Source organism: Geotrypetes seraphini, chromosome 1 (genome assembly GCF_902459505.1).
Source record: "Geotrypetes seraphini chromosome 1, aGeoSer1.1, whole genome shotgun sequence".
Lineage (NCBI taxonomy): Eukaryota > Metazoa > Chordata > Amphibia > Gymnophiona > Dermophiidae > Geotrypetes > Geotrypetes seraphini.
In genome coordinates, this window is record NC_047084.1 from 294,921,815 (window position 1) to 294,949,337 (window position 27,523).

Genomic DNA, 27,523 nt, shown 5'->3' on the forward strand with positions numbered 1-27,523 from the left:
GAATATCATGCCTGCTTGTCCTGGGATAAAGCACAGTTACTTACCGTAACAGGTGTTATCCAGGGACAGCAGGCATATATTCTCACAACCCGCCCGCCTCCCCGAGGTTGGCTTCTTTGCTGGTTAAGTGAACTGGAGACCACGAGGGGGAGATGCGCCCTCTAGTGGAGCAGGAAGGCACGCATGCGTGGAGCAGCAGAGCAAACTTAAAATCTTTAATCAAGTTTGCTTGAAAAAGCTGTCCGCATCGGGGCTCCGTAGATGACGTCACCCACATGTGAGAATATATGCCTGCTGTCCCTGGATAACACCTGTTACGGTAAGTAACTGTGCTTTATGACAAATGCAGAATACCGCAGTGCGTTTGATTTTTGACCTGAAAAAGTCAGATCATATTACATTTTATTACAGGGAGCTTCATTGGCTCGTATGACGTTCAAACTGGGAATACTCTGTTATAAAACCTTATAAGGTAAAGCACCTGAGTACCTGTTAGAATTATTTAGTTTATTTACAACAAACTGTCCTCTGCATAATACTGCTTTATTTGTTCTCCCACCCTCCCCCAGTTTGAGGTTGTGTGTATAAGAAGTTCCAGCAACGTCTAATTGCTTTTCAGGCAGCCAGCTGGGATAGGGAGTTATGTTCTTTATTTGGAAGGTCCTTTTCTTATATACATTACAGAAAGTTACTGAAATCAGTCTTGTTTGTAAAATTTTTAGAGAATTGAATTGATTGATGTCTACTTTGTAGTTCACTGGGAATGCCCAGTTTTCTATTTTTGTGAACTGCATTGATCCGCAAGGTTTTGCGGTTTAGAAATGTAATGTAATATTCTGTTTCCAACAGTGGCCAGCCCAAGTCCCACTCTCACTTCAACAAATCTCTGTTGTAATTGTAGTGTTGGTTCTGTAATTTTTGCTTATTTTAATATTTATATATAACAAAACTGACTAATATGATGTTCTCTTCACTTCTTTCAGCCCACTCCAGTTATCCTGCTGAAGGAAGGGACTGATACCTCTCAAGGGATCCCTCAACTTGTAAGTAACATCAATGCCTGCCAGGTCATTGCAGAGGCAGTTCGCACTACTTTGGGTCCTCGTGGAATGGATAAACTTATTGTTGATAACAGAGGTAAGGTATATTTTTTTATATCTGAGAAATTTAAAATATGATGGCAGACATAAACTGTTTGGAACAATCTTCCTATTTTCCCTCATCACTCCTTTTTGTTTTTTTCATATGTATGGTCTCATATTTCTTTGCATTAAATCCTACTTCAACACTCTTGGGCCACTCAAGCTTTACAAATGAATTGTTAAAATTGCTTAAAAAGTATCTAATCTAATCCTAACTATGGGCACTGCAACTCAAAAGTTAGAAGATTATCCAAATTCAGCATTCAGGAAGAAAATAAAGAAATTATGCCTTACCTGACAATTTTATTTTCTTTAGCTAGCAAAACTGTTTTGCACGTATGGGTTATCCCCTCCTACCAGCAGGTGGAAGTAGAGAAAAAAGAGTTCTACCAGTAACATCACTAGATAAGCTGTGGTACCCCCTGGAAGATTCCAGTGTGCATCTGCCCAAACAGAAGGTCCTTTCATAATGCACCCATTTCCCATCAACCACTGCAACCACATTGAGCAGCAAGTGAGTAAAACACCATACAGTAGCACTTGCTATTCTGCACATACCAGGGAAAAGCTAACCTGGTTACGAATTAGGAGAAGAAAGTTTTTATTTATTTTTTGGAGCAACTGAGAGAACACAGAGCACACACAGGACTGTTCTGCACAAATGGGATGTACTTAAGATCTAGTGCAGTGTCTCTCAAACTATGTGCCCTGAAGAGATTCCAGGGGTGTCATGAGAGATTCCAGAATTTTACTTTATTTTTAAAAATTCCCTTCATAAGTATACACTAGAATAGATGACATGTACATCACGTACGCAAGAGCCTGTCAATGTTATGAGCGTCTGCGTGCGTATGGATACAGCTGCCTAGACAAGCATCATTCTTTGACGTGATTAGTCCTTGAAAACTAACAGCAAGTAATTTTGGTTTTATTTTTATTTCTTATGCAGTAGTTATCCTAATGAGCAACACATTTTTGGGTTCATTTGCACTCAATAACAAGCACATCCATCGCATTGATTAGCAATTCTATTCTGTCTACTTTAGTTTCATCATTGTTACAATTACCCATACATAGCTTAGGGGTCCTTTTATTAAGGTGCACTAACCGATTTATCACGTGCTAAATGCTAAGGCGCCCATAGAATATAATGGATGTCTTAGCATTTCGCATGCCTTGATAAAAGAACCCCTTAAAGAACTTTAAATAAACAACTAGAATTAAATTTTTTGTGATTTTGCAATTTTATAATTCCAATTATAATGTGCTGCGAAAAACATTTGCTCCATTTAGTGTGCCAGAGCTAAAAAAAAGTTAGAGAGAAACTGAGGCAATGTTCTCTCACACCAAGGGTGTGTCTCCAGGGGTTTCTGCTCAGGAAGGAAGGGTTAGGATGGCCTTTAGAGTGGGAGATTCAATCATTAGGCATGTAGATAGCTAGGTAGCTGGTGAACGTGAGGGTCGCTTGATCACTTGTCTGCCTAGTGTGAAGGTGGTGGACCTCGTGTGTCATGTAGATAAGATTTTAGACAGTGTTGGGGAGGAACCTGCTATCTAGGTATATTCAGGTACCAATGATCTAGGGAAATGTAATATTCTGGAAGCCAAATTTAGGCTCTTAGGTAGGAAGTTAAAATCCAGAATTTCCAGGGTAGCATTTTCAGAAGTGCTTCCTGATCCAAGAAATAGGCAGAGTTCCGGAGTCTCAATGCATGGATGAGGAGATGGTGCAGGGAGGAGGGTATGGGTTTTTTTTTTTTTGGGGGGGGGTTAATAAGGGAGGAGGATTTTTAATTTGTTATGAGCTTACTGGGGAAGGGGAAACCTATTCCACAAAGATGGGCTCCACCTTAACCAGGGTGGAACCAGGCTGCTGGCATCAACATTTAAAAAAGGAGATAGAACAGTGTTTAAACAAGAAACTGGGGAAGGCTGACAGTCGCTCAAAAGATTATGGTTCAGGGCAAGGTATCTTTAAAAGATATCATCATAAAAGGGAAGACAAGCGTCCGCAAGATTGCAATACAGGCTACGGTAGACCATGTTTCCTTAAATACAGAGCAGTCTGATCTTAAAGATTGCAAATTATTCATTCCAACTGCTGAGCAAATTGTAAATAGATATAACCATTGTTTGAAATGTCTGTATGCAAATGCTGAAAGCTTAAGAAACAAGATGGGAGAGTTAGAATGTATTGCACTAAATGAAACGATAGATGTAAAAGGCATCTCTGAATCCTGGTGGAAGGAAGATAACCAGTGGGACACTCTGATACCAAGGTACAAGCTATATCATAGTGATAGGGTGGACTGAATCTGTGGAGGCATAACGTTATATGATAAGGAGGGCCTTAAATCGAATGAATTGAAAATTATACAGGAGCAGAAACACACCTTGGAATTCCTATAGGTAGAAATGCCATGTGTAAGGAGGAAATACTAGTGAAAGGAATGTACTACTATCCACCTGATCAAGATGAACGGACAGATGCAGAAATGTTATCAAAAATTAGGGAGGCTAACAAACTGGGTAACAAACTGGGTAACATCGGCATGCTAGGGAGCTAGGGGAGATAAAATTCCTTGATGAAATCAAGGACTGCTTTATGGAGCTGCTGATTCATGAAGTGAAGCAATTCTAGATCTAGTTCTTAGTGAAACACATGAATTGGTGCGAGGGCGATGACAAAATTGTATCTTATGGCTTCAGAATTTCAGCAGTTGTTTACACCATCTAAGATGGATTCGCTGGTAGCACAGGTTACTAAATGAATTTTGCTGCCTACTAAAGGGAATTTCTCTGTCTCTGCCACCTGCTAATAACATACAAGGAAAAGATAGATAACTTATCTGAATGCAGGATGACATTGCTGTTGCTCTTTCCCTGCTCCGGGTACATATTTAAAGTACTAACAGCTTATGGCAGTTGCAATGTGTTAGTACTTTAAATATGTACCTGGAGCAGTGAAAGAGCAACAGCAGTGCCATCCTGCATTCAGATAAGTTATCTATCTTTTCCTTGTATGTTATTAGCAGGTGGCAGAGACAGTAAACTTGCTGTGATGGTCTCTATTATAACTGACTCCGTGACTTTTCACTAGAGTTTGGTTATGGGTCTGAGTATTCACTTAGAAATCTAGAGTCACTGTGTGACCATAAAAGTATTTGGTTGTTTATTTATATGGAAATAAGGTGATTATTTTTTGAATTAATACTATTATTGCCATAAGAAGTGCGAGCCTATCCAGACTCTACTGGTCTGGTAGGCCGGGGGATTCCTAGTTAGAGGGGAAAAAGTGTCAGCAGTATTTGTATTTCATTCTGGCTCCTAATTTTTCTGCTTCTCTCCCTGAGATCCTTCTTGGCTGCTGGTTGGGGCTGTTGCCTAAAAGGGGGGGTACTTTGTGCTCTGTAGTTGTCAAACTCAGGTGGCCAGGTCTCTCCCCTTTCCCTCCCTATAGCTCTTGGTTCTGATAGGTTCTTTTTTATTTCTGGAGGTCCTTTTTGTGCCTTTGCCCTAATGCTGCCTAGGGGCCTTGAGTGCCTGGAAAGGGAGCCTTATGTTTGCTCTTTGTAAAAAGGGCAGTCTCTGGTTTGACAGTACAGTGGAACCTCTGGTCATAACCATAATTTGTTCTGAAACTCTAGTCGCAACCCATTGGAAATAAGTGACATGAGAGTAAATATTTATTTTTTTAGATTTTTAAGCACAAAAATGGTTAATTAAGGACATAAGCAATGCCTCTGCTGGGTCAGACCAGAGGTCCATCCCGCCCAGCAGTCTGCTCACACGGCGGCCCATTCAGATCAAGGACCTGCATAGTAATTCTCTATCAGTAACCCTCAATCCATTTTTCCTGCAGGAAATCATCCACTCCTCTATCTATACCCTTCAATCCCCTTATCCTTCAGGAATTCATCCAAACCCTTCTTGAAACCCTGTAGTGTACTCTTGTCGTATCACACCCTCTGGGTGAAGAAGAACTTCCTAGTATTGGTTCTGAATCTGTCCCTTCTTAACTTTTCCGAATGCTCCCTCGTTCTTGTATTTTTTGAAATTTTGAAAAATCTGTCCCTCTCCACTTTCTCCATGCCTTTCATGATCTTGTAGGTCTCTATCATGTCCCCTCTAAGCCTCCGCTTCTTCAGGGAAAAGAGGCCCAGCTTCTCCAATCTTTCGGCATATACCATAGAATGCACAGTGTATTAGTAAACAAAATGTGAAAACCTTGAATTACACTGAGAAAACCTTGCATGAGGTTACTGTTTTAAGGGAGAATCTGGCTCCGCGATGAAGGGATGTTCTGCTTCAGGTGTTTTTTCTCTTGTGATTTCTTCTGGGTCAGTGGTTTCTCCTTTTTTCATCTGTTTAGCTGGTGAACCAGACTTCACAAAAAACCTATTTAATGTGACTTGTGTTTTCCTGCGCATCAAAACTTTACAGAAATGAGAAACGTCGTGATCGTTCATCACTCTGTTCGTGACAGCTTTGTCAGGGTGGTTCTCATTCCATTTTTCTATGCCGACTTTAACACATCACTTCTAATTTCCTCCTTTTCACCTTCTTCCTATGATGACTGCTCCTCAGTAAGCACCTTATGCTGGAATTCAGCAAATTCGTCCGTTGTCAGCTTCTCCTCATGATCCTCAACCAGTTCCTCGAGTTCAAGTCCCATGGTCTTGCCCAATGAGATGACGGGAGACTATCACAGGCTGTGAGAACTTTTCTCCTGCTTTTAATTGAAGTCATGGGCTAAGTACAGACTGGTTTCAATTCAGATGCTCGGATGCTACTGTGTAGCTATGTGAGTGTGTAAAACACACTGTTCTTCTCAAGGACACAAAACAGTGCTGAAAAGACAATGAGCTATTTAATAGTGCTGAAAGGAAATGCAAGTCAGCAGGACACTCCATCCAGGAACCTAAGAACTGCCCAGCCATGCCAGGCTGAGGGCTAGCTGATGTACTGAATGTACCCGTGTGAAGAATGGAAGATTCAAGAAGAAAGTTCCAGAAGCCATTCCTGTCCAGAGCCCCCCAGGGAAGAATGGAGGTATGGACTAGGGGAGGATTAGATAGACAGCAGATTTGTCCTATAGGGGTGTACATGGACAGAGCCAGGGGAGGGTCTTGCAGACCTAAGAAACTTGTGTATATAACCCAGATTTTGTGAAAGGTGTGGTCAGAGACTTTAACATACATGCAGAACCTGCTAGCATTCTGTTTGTATCCTTTTGTCCTCGGTGCGGCTACACTTATTGCTCTGATTTACTAATTTACCTTTTTATACATATAATGCTGACTGTTTTATTTCTGATTTTTTACAAATAAACAGAGTGATTCATTTTGGCTACACTGAGCGTTGGTTTGGTCATTTCCCTTAGAGGAAACTTACAGAGGAGCTAAGCAGCGGCTTCTCACTATGGACACGATTTCTCTCCACAACTGGGGACTCAAATCCTTTGAAATCTCATTCATCAACGCATTGAGGCCAAAGTTTCTTCCAAGCTGAGTTCAAGATCCGGAATGTGACTTCGTCCCAGGCTTTGTCAATGAGGTTAATGCAATGAACAATGTTGAAATGGTCTTCTAGAACTCCTTCAGGGTCAAAGAGGTCTCCTTGGTTACATTAAAACACCTGGTGAATAATCCTTTAGTGTACAGCTTCTTGAAGTTCGAGATCACTTGCTGGTCCATGGGCTGCAGAAGAGGAGTCGTGTTAGGGGGGAGGAACCCAACCTTAATGAAGTCATACTCGGCATCCATATCGTCAACCAAACTTGAAGAATGTGCCGATGTATTGTCCACCAGGAGAAGGCACTTTTCAGGCAGATGATTTTCCATAAAGTATTTCTTAGCAGCGGGAGCAAAAACCTATGACCCAACCCTTCGTATTCGCCCTCCACATCATGGGCAGTCTGGCCTTGTTAACATTGTGCTGCTTGAACGCACGAGGGTTCTCAAATTGGTAAACGACTAGTGGTTTAATTTTTAGCTCACCACTTGCGTTCGCACACAGCAAAAGGGTAAATCTCTCCTTCATTGGTTTGTGGCCGGGCATCGCCTTCTCATCCTTGGTGATGTAGGTCCTCTTTGGCATTTTCTTCAGAACAATCCGGTCTCGTCACAGTTAAACACTTGTTGCGGGATGTATTCGGCCTCCACAAATTTAGCAAAATCTTTCGCGAACACTTGCTGCAGCAGCGTCAGAACTAGTAGCCTCTCCATGCCTTACCACACTATGAATGCCACTTCTCTTACAAAACTTTTCAAACCATCCTCTACTAGCTTTAAATTCATCACTTTCTCCACTTGAAGAACAATATTTCTGCCGCAAATCACTATATATCTTCCTGGCTTTCTCGCATATCATTGCCTTGTTTACGCTATCCCCTGCAAGTTGCTTCCTGTTCAACCACACTAGCAAGTTTCTCCACCTCTTCCAGCACTTGAGGCCTCTCTTTGGTTAACATTGTTACTCCCTTTGCAACACTAGCTGCTCTAATAACCTCTTTTTGCTTTAGGATTGTCCAGATCGTAGACTTGGACTTTTTGTACTCTGCAGCAAGTTCGGTAACACAAGCACCACGCTCATACTTTTAAAAAACTTCCTTCTTCACTTCTATTTCAATTTTCTTTAAAACCTTCTCATCTACATTACCACTCTTCACCTACTTAGAGGCCATGCTTAATTGCCTCACCGAGACCGATTACAAGGCGAACACGTGCGTCTTAGGTAAATATACGCAAACAACAGAAAATGGGTGGTTCTGTGTTTGTTCAGCACCCAATTGTGTGATCGTGACCAGGTGCAAAATTTTAGTGAATTGTTTGGTCGGGAACTGATTTGTTCGTGTTCAGAAGCGTTAGTGACCAGAAGTTCTACTGTACTCATTTTCTCAGTAACATGCAGCACTGAAAAGATTATATAATTTACTTTCAACTATTCAGAGATTAACTTGCTCCTCCTAGTTTTAACAATAATGTCTAAGCACATACTGCATCCCATGAATGTTCACAGTGATCCCCTTGCTATTGTGCTTGTTTGTTTTGAAAAAGAAATAGTAACATTAAAGAGAAAACCAGTTGCTTGTTTAATAGTAGTTATTTGACCGATTACAAATTACCAGGTATGAAATGAAAAATATATTGACTTTTTAGGTAAAGCAACAATTTCCAATGATGGTGCTACTATACTGAAGCTTCTTGATGTTGTGCATCCTGCTGCTAAAACTTTGGTGGACATTGCTAAATCCCAGGATGCAGAGGTAATGTTAAAGGGAGAGATGCATAACCTGTCTGGATATTCAGACTTTTCAGCATGTGCTTGCCATTGTTCTTCCAAAACTTTAGGAGCAGTACTAAGATACAGTGGTGTAGTAAAGTGGTGGTGGGGGGGCTCCCTGCTCCAGACGCCGGGACCCCTCTCCGATCCTCCGCTTCTTCCCACTCCGCCCCTGCCATGCGTGTGCACCTTCATCCCTCCTCCTCTCCACCCCCCACTTCTTCCCTCTCCTTCCCCCGCCATATGCACATCTTTAATCCCCCCCCACCCACCGCACCTCTATCTCTTCGCAGGTGCAAGCAGTAACTACAACATGTTGCTATTATCAACGTTGGCTCTCCTTCTGACATCACTTCCGGGACCTGCGCCTAGGAAGTGATGTCAGATGGAGAGCTGGCGCGAGCAGGTAAGAGGTACAGGGTAGGGAAAGCATGTGCAGCAGGGGGGGGTGGAGAAGAGAGCATGGGAGGGAGCCACTGCCCTGGGCACTTTTCACCCTCACTATGCCACTGCTAAGATAGCTGACATGTATGATGGATGTGTGTTTCAATAAGTAGTCAGAAAGTCACATTTGTGAGGTCCTGGGACCTATGTAAAGCATGTGACAAAACGTTTCATTTGACCTCCACTGTGAGGGTGATAATTAGTAACTTGAATTTTCTCATAACACACAGCTTCAATGGACATAACACTTGAGTCTTGTAAGCCACATGACTTCATTCAATGAGTTGTCAGAGAATGGCATAAAAACATAAAAGTTGTCATTGTTGACTGAAGGTCTAACAAGCTCAGTATCCTTTTTACAACCGTGGCCAACCCAGGTTAAAAGTAGCTTTGGGATCTTGTCCCAAAGAGTAAAACAGATTTTATGCTGCTTATCCTAGCAGTAGACTTTCCCAAGTTCATCTTAATAGTGGTTTATGGATTTTTCTTGTAGGAAATTTTCCAAAAGTTTTTTAAAACCCGCTAAGATAATTACTTCCACCACATTCTCTGACAATTAATTCCAGAGTTTAATAACACATTAAGGGGCCTAAGTTAATTAACAAACACCTTTTAAAACAGCAAAAAACCACAATGTTAAAGCCTCAGACTTAAAGGTAACTGTAGCTGCGTTTTTTGTCATCCTGGCTTGCCACTCCAAGTTGTGAGGTGATCTGGAGGCAATAGCCGGGAGTAGAGAGTTGCGCGGGGACAGAGAACAGGTGCTGAGCCCATGTGGTGGGTGGAGTGTAGTGGAGCTGGAGGGAAGGGAGAGGTGCAAGACCCACACCTGGGCACTGAAGGGAGGGGATAGAGGTGTTGGATGCATGGGAAGGGGGCTAGAGGGAAGGGAGAGAGGTGCAGGACCTGCAGGGAGGAAGAGAGAGAAGGAAAGGGAAAGAGAAAAGCTGAACCAAGGGGATGAAGGAAGAGTGAGTGAAATATTGAACATAGTGGAGCGAGGGAGGAAAGAGAGTGTGAGAGACATATTGGTGTAAGGGAGTAAGAGAGGGGAGAAACTGTTCACGGGGAGATATGCAAAAGGAGGGGAGATGTTGGGCATGGATGGGAGCATAGGATGGGAGCATATGAACAGGGACAAAAAGGGGAATGCATGGGAGTGGTATATGGACACAGGGGTAATGCTAGACCATGGGAGGATATATGGACACAGAAAGAAGATGACTAGATATGGGGGAGAATAAGAAGGAAAATGCTGGACAAGGGATATAGAGGAGTGATACTGTACACAGGGGGAGGGATTCATAGAATGGAGAGATGATGAAGGAAGGGAGATGGGCACAGGGGAAATACTAGAAAGGGATGTATAGGAAACATAGAGAAGGGAGATGCTGAACATGGGGAACAACACATACACAGATAGAAAATGGCTGGTGAGCATGGAGAAAGAAATGTCAAATTGTCAGGAGACCCTGGCAAGTGAGTTAAGAGAAAAGAAAACGGAGACCAGCGTCTGAGACAAACATGATTTGAAGAATAAAATGACAAAGACAATAAAAGGTAGAAAAAAATATTTTTTTCTATTTTGTGATTAGAATATATCAGATTTGAAATATGTATCCTGCTAGAGCTGGTATTAAAATCAAAATAACAACTTTAACAAACTTCCAGTGATGTGAAGAATCCCTAAATGGGGTGTCAGATTGACCAATTAAAGTAGGACACTTCACCGGTCTGTCAATTCTTCATTCGACCCCAATGGTTTATCATAGTGATCTATTTATATTTTTTTACTTTTTATGCTCTTTATACATTTTTCATAGAAATAAATTAAGTATTAAAAGTGACTTATCTTCTTTGAACTGTAGGTAATGTTTTGGATCATATTGTATAGAGTATGTTTCTCCAGCGTTCAAATCAACGCTCCCCTCTGCCAACGCGTTTCGCTGATCTTTATCAAGGCTGGGGGCACTAGGGAAACACATACAAAACACCCTATTAAAAAACATTTTGGGTTACTGTTCAGTTACTATTTTAAAATCTAATGTGAACAAACACATACCTGCATAGTTATGAATTCCTAGTTGTGCTGCAAGCGGCATCCAAAAGATGGCCGCGGCGTCTTTTTCACTCACTGAAATAGAGCCCTCCCCTGACGTCATGACCGCTAATTAGTAACTAAGATCAACTTGAGCTAGCCAATCCGATGTTTCATTTAAACCCTCCGGGGCCATGGAGTTCAACATGAACATCCAACGGAGTTCTTTTAAATTAAGATTTTTCTCAACATTTCCTCCCTCCCACCCTACTGTAATCATGTCAAGCACTCTCCATTTAAGATCTTTTAAAGTGTGGCCACACAATTTCCAGTGACGTACAAGTGGAGAGGTTTCATTCCGGGTATGAACCCGAGATTTGTGTTCTGTCAATCTAAGTTTGATGGATCTTAGTGTACATATTCACCTATATTTTTCTGACATTTTTTGCATATCGACTGAAGCCAATTTTTACAAGTTTGTGAATGATCTCAACTTATTAGATGTGAATATTCAATTCACCGCCACGATGGACCCTCATGAATTGGCTTTTTTAGACATCAGTATTATTAAAGATCATGGGAAATTACTAACTACTCTCCACCGGAAAAGCACAGACCGTAATAGTCTGCTTCGCTTTCACAGCTTTCATCCCATTAGACTTCGGCGGAGCTTACCTATAAGCCAATTTTTACGCTTGCGGAGGATCTGCTATTCTTTAGAAAAATTTCGCATGCAAGCTAAAATCATGAAGAAGCGATTTTATCAGCGCGGCTATCCTTATGACGTGGTGAAAAGAGCTTATACCCGGGCTAAGTATGCCCATCGTGAGTGGCTGTTACAGGAGAAGAATAAATCTTCTGATTCTGAAGATAATATCACTTTTATTCAACAATATTCCACTCTTGCTCCAAAGATATCTCAGATTGTTATTAAACATTGGCATGTAGCTAAGTTAGCTGTTCCCTCGCTTGAAAATCGCCCTATCTGTTCTTACAAAAGGCAGAAAAATATAGGTGAATATGTTAGCCATAGTATTATTAGAAATCCGATACCTAAGATTGTAGGTTGTTACCTTCCATGTGGACATTGTCAGTGGTGTCCATTTACGATTCCAGGTGAACTATGGAATCATCCGACTACTGGAGTCTCTTATCGCTCCAGAGCACTAACTAACTGTAACTCTAGTCAAGTTATTTATTGTATTCAATGCCCATGCCCTAAATTATATGTAGGCCGTACACTAAGATCCATCAAACTTAGATTGACAGAACACAAATCTCGGGTTCATACCCAGAATGAAACCTCTCCACTTGTACGTCACTGGAAATTGTGTGGCCAAGTTGATCTTAGTTACTAATTAGCGGTCATGACGTCAGGGGAGGGCTCTATTTCAGTGAGTGAAAAAGACGCCGCGGCCATCTTTTGGATGCCGCTTGCAGCACAACTAGGAATTCATAACTATGCAGGTATGTGTTTGTTCACATTAGATTTTAAAATAGTAACTGAACAGTAACCCAAAATGTTTTTTAATAGGGTGTTTTTAATAGGGTGTTTTGTATGTGTTTCTCTAGTGCCCCCAGCCTTGATAAAGATCAGCGAAACGCGTTGGCAGAGGGGAGCGTTGATTTGAACGCTGGAGAAACATACTCTATACAATATGATCCAAAACATTACCTACAGTTCAAAGAAGATAAGTCACTTTTAATACTTAATTTATTTCTATGAAAAATGTATAAAGAGCATAAAAAGTAAAAAAATATAAATAGATCACTGTGATAAACCATTGGGGTCAAATGAAGAATTGACAGACCGGTGAAGTGTTCTACTTTAATTGGTCAATCTGACACCCCATTTAGGGATTCTTCACATCACTGGAAGTTTGTTAAAGTTGTTATTTTGATTTTGATTATATTCAACATTTTGTGAGGATGGCTCAGAGCTGGTGTTAGACATAACTTGGCACTGCAAAGCCCAGGCTGTGCTTCTTTAGCTTCTAGCTGGCTTAGGGCTCTCTCTTTGACCAGGAGGTAGTTGCCCTAGTTGCACTCCCCTAACACTATTCTGAGACTGTGGAGAATAGGATATAATGAATTTTATTTCATTATACCTTTCATTTGTGGGGTTGCCTAATTTTGTCCTTTCTTTTGTTTGCTGCTTCTTTGTTTGTGCCTTGAAGCTGTATTTTACAGTTTTTGTCTTTATCTACAGTACACTTCTTTTCTTCATCTCTCTTTAGGAATTAATTTTTTTTCTATATGGAATATAATTTAGAATGTAAACCGCTAAGGTCTGTAATAGAGAGTTGCGCGGGGACAGAAATCCCACCCGTCCCCGCCAAAGTCCCACCCGTCCCCGCGAGGAATCCCCTCCGTCCCCGCGAAGAATCCCCTCCGTCCCCGCCCGTCCCTATAAACTACAGAAATAGTTATTTCATTTAATTATGCTACTGAATTAAAGGCTCTGGTAGAAACCCATTTAAAAATAAGCAAAAAGACTTTATTAATTTGGAAATATTAATTGAGAAGAATACATACATTGTAAACGGGTTTCTACCAGAGCCTCTAATGTTTATAAATTTTTATCAACACAACAAATATACTACTTTATCCTGAAGCAAAAAAAAAAAAAAAAAAGAATTTTTTTCCTACCTTTGTTGCCTGGTTTCTGCTTTCTTCATGTTCTCATTCAATTCCTTCCATCCACTGTCTCTCTTCTCTCTGTGTCTTCCATTTGCTCTGTTACTGTGCCTCTCCCTTTCTCCCCCCTCCCAAATTGGTCTGGCACCCATCTTCTTCCCTCCGCTCCCCCCATAGTCTGGCATCTCTGTCTTCTTCCCTGCCAGCATCTTCTCCCCACTCTCTCTTCACCATTTCCTTTCAGCGTCCTTCTCCCCCTGATCTTCCCCATGTCCTGTCAGGCAGCATCCTTCTCCCCCCTCTGCCTTCCCCATGTCCTTTCAGCGTCCTTCTCCCCCACTCTCTCTTCCCCATTTCCTTTCAGCGTCCTTCTCCCCCCCCATCTTCCCCATGTCCTGTCAGCGTCCTTCTTCCCCCCATCTTCCCCATGTGCTTTCAGCGTCCTTCTCCCCCCTCTGTCTTCCCCATGTCCTTTCAGCGGCCTTCTCCCCCCCTGTCTACCCCATATCTTTTTCAGCGTCCTTCTCCCCCCTCTGTCTTCTCCATGTCCTTTCAGTGTCCTCCCCATGTCCTTTCAGCGTCCTTCTCCCCCCCCTCTGTCTTCCCCATGTGCTTTCAGCGTCCTTCTCCCCCCCATCTTCCCCATGTCCTGTCAGCGTTCTTCTCCCCCCCATCTTCCCCATGTGCTTTCAGCGTCCTTCTCCCCCCTCTGTCTTCCCCATGTTCTTTCAGCAGCCTTCTCCCCCCCTGTCTACCCCATGTCTTTTCAGCGTCCTTCTCCCCCCTCTGTCTTCCCCATGTACTTTCAGCGGCCTTCTCCCCCCTCAGTTTTACCCATTTCCCTTAAGCGTCTTTTCTTCTCCACTCCACCTTTCCTCCCTTTCTCCCTCCCTGCCCCTTACCTTTGTGGCGCTTCCCCACCTGACCGACAACAGAACAGGCCCGGTCGCACAAATCTCCCTGTCCTGTAGCTGCGAATCTAAATTACCTTCTTACAGCAGCTGGAGTAGTGAAGCTGCTGTAAGAGGTAATTTAGATTCGCGGCTACAGGGCAGGGAGGTTTGTCGGCTGGGCCTGTTGTCGGTCGATCGGGGGATCTGACGGCTGTGCACATTCCCCGGGGCGGACCGCCCCCCCTCCCTCTTTCGTACGCCATTGCCTTCTCCCTACCTGCCCTGCCGCACACAGCTGACCGGAAGTCTTCCTGATGTCAGCGCTAACGTCGGAGGAAGGGAGGGCTTTGCTTAAGCCCTCCCTCCGACGTCAGTGCTGACATCGGGAAGACTTCCGTTCGGCTGTGTGCTGCGACAGGGCAGGTAAGGAGAAGGAGACTACCCTTGCGGCTCGAGTGCACTGCGATCCAACCCCGCAGGAACCCCACGACCCTCGGAGGCGTCCCCACGGGATCCCCGCGACCCTAGGGGGCGTCCCCACGGGATCCCCGTGACCCAAAGGGGGAACCCGCGGGATTCCCGTCATCCCTGTTCCTGTGCATCTCTCTAGTCTGTAATATGGTGATGCGGTATAACAAATGAAAATAAACATAACATATTCCTGCCATGTGTGACTGAAGTATTCTGTTAGCTTGATTTTTCTATGTAGCATTCTGTAGTAATTTGACTTCAGTTTTCTCGATTTGTGAGCGGGGAGGAGAGAGAAGGGTTTTGTGATCCTTGCTCTGTTTTATTTGTGATTTATAAATGACAATTGTACAGAATATTGTTTCTTTTCATACTTTAATAAAATAAGTCTAGTATAAAATTATAACTATTTGAGGCTTGTGTGGATGGGATCAAATGGTTTGCGGGGATGGGATGGGGACCGAGCTCATGGGGACGGGCCAGGGAAGGGGCCAAGCTCACAGCAACAAATTTTTCTCCCGCATCATTCTCTGCGCAATACTCCAGGCGAGGTTGCACCATGGATCAAAACAGAGGCATTATAGCATTCTTAATCTTGTTATAACCATCCCTTTTTTAATAATTCCTAGCATATTGTTTGCTTTTTTTGGAAGCCGCCACATATTGGGCGGAAAGTTTTCATCGTTTTGTCTACAATGACACTCAGATCTTTTTCTTGGTTGCTAAGCCCCAAGATAGACCCCAGCATCTGGTAACTATGATTTGGGTTATTCTTCCCAATGTGTATCGCATCGCATTTGTTGACATTAAATTTCATCTGCCATTTGAACGCCCAGCCAGTCTTCCAATTTCCTAAGGTCTGCCTGCCATTTTTCACAATCTGCATGCATTTTAACAACTTTGAACAGTTTAGTGTCATCTACAAATTTAGAACTCGATGTTCTAATTTCAGGATCATTTATAAATAAGTTAAATAGCACCAGTCCCAGTACAGATACCTGCAGCACTCCATTATTTACCCTCCTCCATTGAGAAAAATGGCTATTTAACCCTACCCTTTGTTTTCTATCCGATAACCAATTTCTAATCCACAGCTAAACTTTGCCTCCTATGCCATAGCTCTCTAATGTTCTCAGGAGCCTTTCATGAGGAACTTTGTCAAAAGCTTTGTAGATCTAATAGATCTGAACAAACAGGGAGCTTTTAAGGGAAGGGCTAAGAGGAACACACTTCTATTTCACAAAATCTGCCTAGTGACTCGCAAATGCATACTACAAGTTTGGATATCTGACAAGCATTTGACACATTTGGCATTAGAGGAATCAACTCCATCTGCTTGCTAGTTGGGAAGCAATGGGATCTCCCAAAAGGAAAAAACATTATTTAGCCATGTGTGACTCTTATTTGAGTACTTTTAAGTCCAAGAAGATGCAATTTATTCCTAAAACCTCTTATGAAATAAGATTTGATATTTGTGGATTGCCCGACCAAGAATTTAACAGGTAAATGTTAGGAGAGGGGTGGGTGATTATCCTTTTCTAATGGGTCAAAGAGCCAGGACTCTTGAGTTCCTCTATTGGTCTTTTTGGGGTTGGGGTGGAGATAAGGTCAGTGAGATGGTTTTCTAACTTGGGGATTTTGAGGAACATAAATATGTTGGGAAGCCTATGTTGGTAAGGCCCTTTTTGTTTTTTTTTTGGGGGGGGTGGTAGTTCTTATCAAAAGTAGATAATGGATGATTTCCATTGTGTTCTAGCTTGTTTCACTGATTTTGACCTTTTTTTTTTTCATCGCAAGACTCCTGAGGCAGGCCGGTTAGGCCGAAACATGTACATGTCGGGTCATAGTCATTGGATGATTTTGGAAGAATAAAGGCATTTGTATCTATCAGATGAGTTGAAGGACATTTTTTTGCTGCATACCATTCTGATTGGGTCAATTCCACTTTGTTGTTGTGCCTTAATAAGATGTCTGACATGTCTATGCAAACTGGGCAATTGCTTGGTCAAGAGTCTTTCTAAGGAAGGAGCTTTGAGGTTCATGCATATGACTGTCTGGGATGTTGGTATTAGTAGGGTTCATCAGAAATTACCTAAACTTCCATTCGAGCTAGTCACTTCAATTGGAATTCGTAGGTGCCCTTATAGCAACATAGTGATGCTTGCTGGTGGAAATTTTGGCTTTTGTCCAGAGTTGGCAGATGTCGGCATCGGATATATTAAAGTGGTTGGGCCACACAGTCTCAACTGTAAATATTGCTCCTCTGACAAATCTCAAAAATAAGACAAGCCCAATGAACCTTGTATTTGTAGCGCTCATAGGACATGGAATTTATGGAACACAGTCTGCATCGTCAAACCTCTAAAGTAGTGTTTCACAACCTTTTTAAGCATCAAATACCTCTGAATTTATGAAAACTTGCAGAAGTATACCGAGCAAGAGGACTAAACCTAGTGCTGTGTAAAGCCTTATGCTTTTCTACAAGCACATCTATGCTTGCATTCCCCTAGAAATTTCTGCTGTTAATGTCCCAGCAAAAGCTATTGTCCCTTAACATAATTTTTTTTTATTACATCCTTGAGATTTTATGACATTTTAGGGCCTATTATAGTAATCTTTACTTCTATGCTGCTGTCATTTGATGCATTTATGGATGTTTTATGTTCTTGCCTTTTGGGCCATAATTGTTACAAGCCTTAGGTGTGAAGGTACATACAGATATTTAGGTCTTAATTTAGCAGGGAATTCTCTCGTCAGTTATAGTTGGGAAGTATGGACCAGAGTGAGCACCTATTCGTGAATTAAAGTTAAATAAGACAATATTTTACTGGTTTGGTTAGTGGCCTGAGTTGTATACAGAATTTGAAATTTTGGAATTGACTCTTCCTTGTTTTGGGTTCTACTGTAATAAAACAGGCTGCATGAGAGGTGTGACTCTGAGTAGATTAAGGATAGTTAATTAATTGCACCTGACCGTTGTGATTGAATAATGCAGACAGTTGTGTGTTGTCACCTGGATTGTTGCAATTTATTGTATGCCTTACTGAAGAAGACTTTGGGTAAACTCCAGGGGCTAGATGCACTAAGAGGATCAGTAAGACTTTGTGGATCTGCACTGAACCAATTTTTTGACCAATTCAGAAAGTGATATTGATGCAGTAAAAAGTTTGCATGCAAATTATTCACGCGGATGTTCTTTGTAATCTCTGACTCTGCCATCCGATTGACAGCTGTGAAAGCAACTCTCAACAGGTGCAGAGCTGGCAGAGGAACCCCAAACAGCTAAGACAGGGGAAGCTCTGAAAGCAGGCTCCTGCCATTCAGACAGGAAACCTTTTTTTTTTTTCTTAATTTTTTTTAATGGGCACAGATGCTATGTGTGTTACACAAGCACAATATCTGCCCCCATTATAAAAAGAAAAAAAAGCCACCCCTCCTCCCTTAATGACAGCAGCCCTATCCAATGAATGTGGCACTGGGAACCCCCCCCCCCCCCCCCCCCCGCCCTGCTCCAGTGAAAGCAGCAGGAGGAATGCCCACTTCCTCCTGCCATGCCAAACCCCTCCTCCCTCAAACAGCAGTGATAACAGCAAGAGGGCCCTCCTGGCACCGAAGGCCCACTCCCGCGCCATGGATTTGTGTGGAAACAGTTATGAAATATTGGGTTATATTAATGGAAATTGGATGCTGATTTTCCATTTTTTTATTGTTGCAAAAATATTCTGCCTAAAATTGAAATTCTTGTTTCAGGTTGGTGATGGCACGACATCTGTGACTCTCCTTGCTTCTGAGTTCTTGAAACAAGTGAAACCCTATGTAGAGGAAGGCTTGCATCCACAGATCATCATCAGAGCATTTCATTCTGCAACCCAGCTGGTAATGCCAGCACTCTGCCATATAATGTGGTTCATAAAGCAGCATGTCAAGATGGGATGCCAGATGTTGTATTATGCTGTATTGGAGCCTATAATTTTTATACATTTTTGGTGGGCTTTGGGGATGTTGCTTTCTTGTTGGTCTTTGTTTTTGGGAATGCAGAATCCACTAATATCCTAGTAAGAGTATAGTAGGACAAGCCAGTACCTGCTTCATGCAGTTGTTAATACTATTATTTACTACAAAGATATAAAATAAGGGCCAGGCAAGCTCAGCCCACAACCCTGTCCCAGTTAGGAAAGGAAAGGGATTGGGATCTAATATACCACCTTTCTGTGGTTACAATCAAATTGGTTTACAAATTATATCCAGGTACTTATTGTGTGCCAGAGGCAGTGGCAGTTTAGGTGACCTGTCCAGAGTCGCAAGCAGCTGTAGTGGGAATCAAACCCAGTTCTCCAGGTTCTCAGGTTGCTGCACTAACCATTAGGTTACCCCAGTTTTGCTCTGTCTGAACATGAGATATCCACCCTCAGCAGTGTCATGGAGCTGCCCTTTAGTTTCACTGCCCAGTGGCACATTATGTACAGTAAATGGTACATCATTATGTCAGAGCCAGGTGTCTTTAACTATATTGAGGGAGGGGCAGCAGACTTTGTTCACATGGCTATCTGTAGGCATTAGAGCCCAGGGAATGATTTTATAGAGATCCTGAGAGAGATTACTTTCCTATTTCTCACCTTGCCATTGCTGCCAGCACATTGCCAGTATATGGAAGCAAAATGCCAGCTGCTTTTTTAGTGCACATAGTAGTAGCTACAAGGTGGGGCATGGAGGGACAGCACTGGAAGCCCAACATACTACTTGAGAAGAGAGGTGCCTCTTGAGGGGTATGATTAAATGAGGGACTGTGGAATTGAATGGGAAAACAGTGGTGAGATATAGAATGGGCACTGGGATATTGAGTGGGAAGAGGGAGAGATTCTGGATGAGGCAGAATGGAGAACGTGGACTGAGGGCTCGATCATGATATGGTGAATTGGGGAGGGAAAAGCATGTCAAAAGACAGACTGAGTGATGCTTTAGTTTAGTGCTAGGTAAACTAGTGTTTTAGTTTAGTGCTAGGTAAACTAGTTTTCACCAACATAGTATTAAATTGTAATTTAATTTTTGTTTCTTATTAGGCTGTAAACAAAATCAAAGCAATTGCAGTTACTGTGAAGAAAGAAGATAAAAAGTAAGTTATCAAGTGTTGTATAAAATTTACTACAGGTCTGAGTCAACTAGCAGTTTATAATAATGCCTAGAGAAAACTAATTGCTGTATTGGTGGAGGACATTATAATCAAGAGAGGAAATCTTGAATCCGAACAAATAAGTTCAAATATGGCCATCTGCTCTGGATAATTGCTCAACTTGTTTCTTCTTTCTGGGCAGACAGAAAGCTTTTTACAATAATTTATAATTTATGATCAGGAGCGATGGTGGCTTAAAATCGTAGCTTCTCCGAATCACGCTGAACTTTTAGCTTTAAGTTAGCAGTACGAGGCTAGTATTTTTCACTTTTTACATAATCTGGAGTGGAAAACTAGCGGGCTACAGATGGCAACTAAAAAAGGGCGAGCTGATTTGAAAACTTATGCTTACCAGCCGCCGGATAACTCTGAGGCCTGTGAGATTGATGAACCACAACACGGTAAGGGCGTTGCCCAGCTGAGTACAGAGTCTGATGCTCGTTCGGCCACCTTTGGGGAAATGTGTGCATGGATGGCAGATTTGAAATCTACAATGCTTTCTATCCAAAGCACTTTGCAATCGGAGGTGGCTAAGATTGGACAATCAGTGCAAGATAAGGGGGCTCGGCTGCATGAGTTTGAAGAACGCGTTATTGACCACGATACGGATCTAGTGGCCCGGCAAACGCGGTGCGCTCATTTGGAACGCAGACAGGAAGATTTTCAACTTCGCCTAGAAGATGGAGAGAATCGCAGCCGACGAAGTAATGTGCGAGCTAGAGGGGTCCCTGAATCATTGGCTGCTTCGGAGTTACAGGCTCATTTGTTGGAAATTTGCACGCGCTTTCTCCAGGCAGCTGACCCAGAGGCTCCTATACCTGTGATTGATTTTGACAGAGTACATCGAGCTCTGGGTCCCCGGGTAGGTGATCGGCCCCGGGATGTAGTAGCTTGTTTTACGCGCTACCCAGTTAAAGCTCAAGTTCTTCAAGCCGCTCGAAAAGTGGGGCATATAACATGGGAAAATTCTAAAGTGGAATTATTTGCGGATTTGTCCGCAATTACTTTACGAAAACGTCGAGATTTCCGGGAGATTACTCGCTGTTTACAATCCCATGCTATCAGCTATCGATGGCTTTTTCCTTTTGGACTTTCCTTTCAAGTGGCTTCTCAACAGCATAGAGTTACTTTGGTGGAGGAAGCTGCAGTTATATTACGTGAAGCTCAACTTTATGCACCTTTAGAAGAGCCGGCTACATCATCTGGAACTGGGGTTTCATCGCAACGCTGGAAACGGGTCCCTACTAGTAGCAAGCGACTGCAGCGGAGATCTGGCCTGGAGCAGAATTCGGCTTCTGGACTTACCTGAATTTTTGTGCTGCTTTGTCTGGTTATTGGTTGACTGATTTGCGATTCTTGGTTGCTCTTGTTTATTTTTAGAGTATATGACCTCTTCTCGTACTATTTATCATATGATCGGTGTGATTTGGGGTATGTTGGGATATCACTTTCTCTTCTAGCCCACCATACGGAGGGCCTTTGGTTAGGTTGGGGTTGGGAGGGGAGGGGGGTAGGGGGGAGGAATGGGAAAGGGGTTTTTTATTTTCTGATGCTGGTTTTCAATGTGGGGTTTGTTATGCTGGGTTGTGAAGGGTTGTTTGCAGGGAGTATGGTTGCGTGCGGGTATGTTGGTATGAATGGCTCCTGAAGGTATTTTTTTCTTTACTTTAAATGTACGGGGTCTAAATGTACCTCGAAAGAGGCAATTGCTTTTTAAAGAGGCTGATAGGTTGAAGGCTGGGGTGGGTTTCTTTCAGGAGACTCATCTTAAACCTCAGTATGAATCGCTCTTGAAACATCCTCGTTATCCCCATATATATTTTGCTTCAAATGAGGAGGGGTCTAAAAAACATGGAGTAGGGATTTTCTTTGCTAAGCACCTTGATCCTCAGATTAAACAAGTGGTACGTGACCCGATGGGTCGTTATTTAATCTTGAAAGTAGAACTACAGCAGGTGCTATATACTTTTTGTAATATTTATGCTCCTAATTCAGAGCAAAAAGATTTTTTGGAATCTTTAGACCTGGTGTTGCGAGGGGTTGCAGAGGGTTCTTTATTAGTAGGGGGGGATTTTAATTTGACCTACGATGTTGGATTGGATAACTCGTCACAGTCGATTCATTATGGAAAATCTGATAGAAAGCAATTGCACTCTTTCTTTATGTCCTGGGATTTGATTGATCCTTGGAGACATCTATATCATACCACCAAAGATTATACTTATTTTTCAACAGTACATGATTGCTATTCTCGTATTGATTTTTGGGGCATTGATAAGGCTTTACTTTCCCAGGTGTCAGATGTTAGAATTGCTCAGCGTGTGTGGTCAGATCATGCTGCGGTACACTTTGTTTTGCATCCTCATATGGCTTCCTTTGGGTGGCGGTTTTGGCGATTTTGTGATAGCTTATTGGCGGATCCTGTAATAGTGTCCCGAATAGAGCAGAATTTGAAGGATTATATTCAGTTTAACACTAGTGATGAGATTTCTCTCTTGATATTTTGGGAAGGTATGAAGGCAGTCTTACGAGGTCGTATTATTTCTATTGGAGTACATCGACGGCGAGAACGTGGGCGAAAGCAGGAAGCTTTACGACAACAATTGCATTATTTAGAACAAAAACATAAGCGGGATCTTTCTCCTAATTTGCTGACGCGCTTAGATAAAGTGCGAAAAGATCTACAGGTGAAGCAATTAGATGAATTATCAGACCAATTACAATCGGTCCAACAAAAACATTTTGAATATGGTAATCGGGCGAGCCGTCAGTTGGCTTATAAGTTGAAGGCTCAAAAATTGAGGAATGTGATTACTAAGGTGACAGCCTCTGATGGTTCAGCCTGCTATACGCCGGAATCTATTGCAGGTGCTTTCCTTTCTTTTTATCAACACCTTTATACTCCTGAACAAGATGTGTCTCAAGTTCAAATTGATAATTATTTGGCTCAGACACAGCTTCCTGAATTGACATCTGAAGAAGCAGAGTGTTTGTCAGCCCCTATTTCGGAAATTGAAACTCAGTGGGCAATTTCCACTTTGGTTTATGGGAAAGCACCTGGGTTAGATGGCTTTACGAATAGATTCTATAAATGTTTTAGACATTTGCTTGTGGGCCCTCTTACTCGGGCTTTTAATAGTCTAGAAATGGGTATGGACTATGGAGTTGCCTTTTTCATGGAGATTAGCGGGTATAACACTTATTTTGAAACCGGGAAAAAATTCTACGCTTTGTGGATCATATCGTCCAATTTCGTTGCTAGACACTGATTATAAAATCTTTACAAAGATTCTGGCTCGTAGGTTGCAAGGTTATATGACTTATTTAGTACAGGACGACCAAGCGGGTTTTATTGCGGAGAGACAAACATTTGATAATATTCGTAGATTGCTTCACTTGATTTGGTTTGTACAACGTGAAAAGATGCCAGCATTGCTTCTGAGTGTTGATGCTGAAAAGGCCTTTGATAGGGTGTCGTGGCCATTTTTGTTGAGCACTCTATCAGCTATGGGTATCAGAGGAAAATTTTTTACGTGGATTCAGATTCTTTATACTAAGCCTTTAGCAGCTCTATGGATTAATGGGGGTTATACAGACTCATTTCAGTTAGCCAGAGGAACAAGACAAGGCTGTGCACTTTCGCCATTACTTTTTGCGCTGGCGATGGAGCCTTTAGCTTCTCATGTTCGTGCTCAGCATTCTATTCATGGAATGGTTTGTAATGGACTTTCCACTAAGTTGTTGATGTTTGCTGACGATGTTATTTTTACTGTAACTGATCCATGTGTTACCCTCCCGGGAATAATTGGTGAATTGTCTGACTATGGTGCTGTATCCGGATTTCGGACCAATATGGATAAGTCTGAGATATTGAATTTGTCAGTTTACCCAGGGGATTGTGCTTTTTTGAAGGCTAATTATTCTTTTAAATGGGCATCTAAATTTATACGTTATTTGGGTGTCAATGTGTCAATATAAAACCAAAATTAATCTGACAAAAAAATCTTACTTCTCTAAAAAAATTGAAAAAGCAAAAAATTCCTCCGTACTTTATAACATTTTAAAATCCATGGACCCCACAAATAAAATAAAAACCTCTTTGCACAAATCTTCTCTAAAAGCCCAAGAATTAGCCGATGCTTTCACCTACAAGATAAATAACATACGCAATTCTTTTACTCAAAACACGTCCACAAATACTATTATTTCTGATCAACCAATCCACATACCAACAGCAAAATGTGCAAACTTTAAAATTCCAGTATTACAAGAGATTGAATCTCTGTTTTCCCAAGTGAATACAAAAAGTTCTCGATCAGAATTAATTCCACCATTCTTTTTGAAAAAATTCTATTCACATTTTGGTCCTTTTATACTGTCTATCATCCAAAACAGTTTAATTACGTCTACAGTTCCACCTCAATGGAAGTATACATCAATTACTCCTATCATTAAAAATTACAAAATCAACATCAATGAGTTATCTAACTACCGCCCGATAGCTAACATACCATTTCTTGCCAAACTTACAGAAAAACTAGTATTTAACCAGCTTTCGGACTTCTTCAAAAAAACAAACGCGTTACATCCACATCAAACTGGATTTAGAAAGTTTCATAATACAGAATACTCTCTAATAGGTTTAACATCTAATATTCAATACTACTTAGACCATCATAGATCTGTCATCCTATTTTCCTTAGATATTTCGGCCGCCTTTGACACAATTGACCACGACTTACTTCTAAATAGACTTGAAGAAAAAGGAATAACCGGGAATGTCTTAAAATGGTTTAAATCCTATTTCAACAACCGAACTTCATCCGTCAGATTTAATAATGAAGATTCTTCTATCTTTACCTCAACTTTTGGAATCCCACAAGGATCCATTCTGTCTCCCTTACTATTTAACATTTTCCTATCACCACTACTAGAAATCTGTCAGGCAACAGGTTTTATCCCATTTTCATACGCGGATGATATTCAATTGATTCATCCCGTAGATCCTGAAAGCGACACTGACATCTTCTCTATTAATCAAAAATTAGAACTAATACATAACTGGTTGAACTCAAACAAACTAGCTCTTAATATTAACAAGACCAAATCCATCCTATTTAAATGGAAAAAAGATATTTCACTTATAAAACCTTTTCTTATTAATAATATACCTATCAGCACGGAACCCATAGTTAAAATTCTCGGAGTACTATTTGATAATAATTTATCTTATCACGAACACATCTCCTCCATTGTTAAACAATGTTTCTTCAAACTTCGACAGATAAGATCTATTTCTAAATTTCTCTATCCCTCCTCTTTAAAGATTTTAATTCATTCATTCATCATAGCCAAAATCGACTACTGTAATGCCCTATTTTTAAATATCAGCCAAAAAGAAAAAAGAAGACTTCAAATCATTCAGAACACGGCCATAAAATTAATCTATAATGCAAAAAAATTTGATCACGTCTCCCCATTATTAATAGACGCGCATTGGTTACCAGTTAACCATAGGATCCTCTACAAACTGATGTTCCTAATCTTTAAGTCCCTCACATTTAGTGAACCACAATTTATTTTAAAATCACTTATCCCATACAAACCTCAAAGATCTTTGCGCTCATCTAATCAAAATTTATTAACTGTGCCTTCTTTAAAAATCATTGGAACGAGAAGAGCTGACATGTTTACTGTTGCAGGTCCACAATGGTGGAATTCCCTTCCCCATTATATTAGAATAGAAAGTGATATCCTAGTATTCAAAAAGTTTTTAAAATCTCATTTATTTAAGGACGCCTTTGATCTATAACTAAACTTATGGACGTCTTTAACTAATTTTTAATCTTCTAAATTGTTGATTTGGCTCAAACAAATATGCAAGAAATGCTTTGAAAAATTTTTACCCTACCTTTCGTTTTTCCCTGGTTTTTTTGTTTTTTTTCCTCTTCCCCATTGTAACTTTACCCTCCTTCCCTATCTCTCATGTCAGTCACAATTGATTTTATTGTAATTAGGTTAAAGTTTCTTTATTATATTATGTACATCGCCTAGAATTCTGAAATAGGCGATTCATCAAATGTGAAATAAAACTTGAAACTTGCCAACGCGGCTTTGCTCTTTGTTTGAAGTTAATTATCCATTGATTTTACAATCTCTTTGGGTAGATCTAGATAGATGGGAGAATGTTTCCTTATCTTGGTTTGGTCGTATACAAAGTGTGAAGATGTTGGTTTTGCCGAAATTACTTTATCTTTTTCAAGCTTTGCCAATTCCTTTGTCTGCTGCTTTCTTTCGTGGGGTGGCGAAAAAATTTTTTAAATATATTTGGAAGAGTCGACCCCCACGGGTACCTAGGAATGTGTTGTATCAACTTCGATCTCAGGGGGTTATGGCAGTACCCTGTTTGCGGCGTTACTATGAGGCAGCTCAATTGAAGTCTTTTTTGAGTTGGTGTAAGGATAGATCAAAAAGCTGGGTTCGAGGGGAAAAAATTTTGGGATCGGAAGAGCTTTGTCGGGTGATCCCTTGGTTAAAAGTGGAAGAGGCTCGACAATTGTTTAAAGGGGCTAACCCTTTTTTGCATCATACGTTTGTGATGTGGATTCGGCTGCGCAATAGGTTTTTCCCTTCTCGACTGTATTTTCGTAGTACCCCGCTGTGGGCCTCGTGGGGTTTTGCACCTGGAAGATTTGATTGTCGTTTTCGTGTTTGGGCCCAAATGGGTCTTATGGATTTGGGAGATTTTGTGGAAGATGGACGATTATTATCATTTTTGGAATTGAGGGAAGCTTATGATTTGCCGCTGACTGATCATTTTCGCTATTGTCAAATAATAGATTTTATTAGTCGCAGGGCTCTTGCTAATCTTTGTTTGGAGGAAACCACCCTGGAGTGGGCAATTATGGGTAGTAGTGGTAAGGGGTGTATCACTAGATTCTATAAAGCCCTTATTCAACAACAGGCTCCACCGGTTAAATATCTATCTCTTTGGGAGGGACTCTTACGCCCAGTGCCGCCGATTATTAACTGGGAGCGGGTGTTTAGTCGCCTGCTTCGAGTTTCTATAGCCAGCTCTTTGGTGGAAAACGGATACAAGATGCTTTATCAATGGTACCTTACACCCCAGCGTCTTCATCTTATGTATCCTCAAGTATCTAACTTATGCTGGAGACGCTGTGGTCACTTGGGTACCTTTCTTCACATTTGGTGGGATTGTCCGAGGGTAATCCCATATTGAGATATGGTTTTTGAACTGTTGTCTGATATTTTAAACACTACGATTTCTCGAGCTATGGGTAGTGCTCTTTTACATCTACCTTTGGTTTCATTGTCTTCTAATACCCATAAATTGGCTTGTTATATCTTTACTGCTGCTCGTCTTTTATTGGCGGCATATTGGAAGCAGGCCTTTCCCCCAGGTCGACTTCATTTATTACGAAAAGTA

The 27,523-nt window shown here is 41.5% G+C and overlaps 1 protein-coding gene across 1 annotated transcript in view; it reads left to right on the top strand.

The window, feature by feature from the left end:
- The window catches only part of CCT7 (chaperonin containing TCP1 subunit 7), a 99,040-nt gene that overhangs the window by 7,867 nt on the left and 63,650 nt on the right, over positions 1–27,523 (top strand). The window contains exons 2-5 of the mRNA XM_033953705.1: positions 984–1,137; positions 8,303–8,409; positions 18,657–18,782; positions 19,967–20,019. Coding sequence (XP_033809596.1) covers positions 984–1,137; positions 8,303–8,409; positions 18,657–18,782; positions 19,967–20,019 — 440 coding nt within the window. The remainder of the gene's footprint in view (positions 1–983; positions 1,138–8,302; positions 8,410–18,656; positions 18,783–19,966; positions 20,020–27,523) is intronic.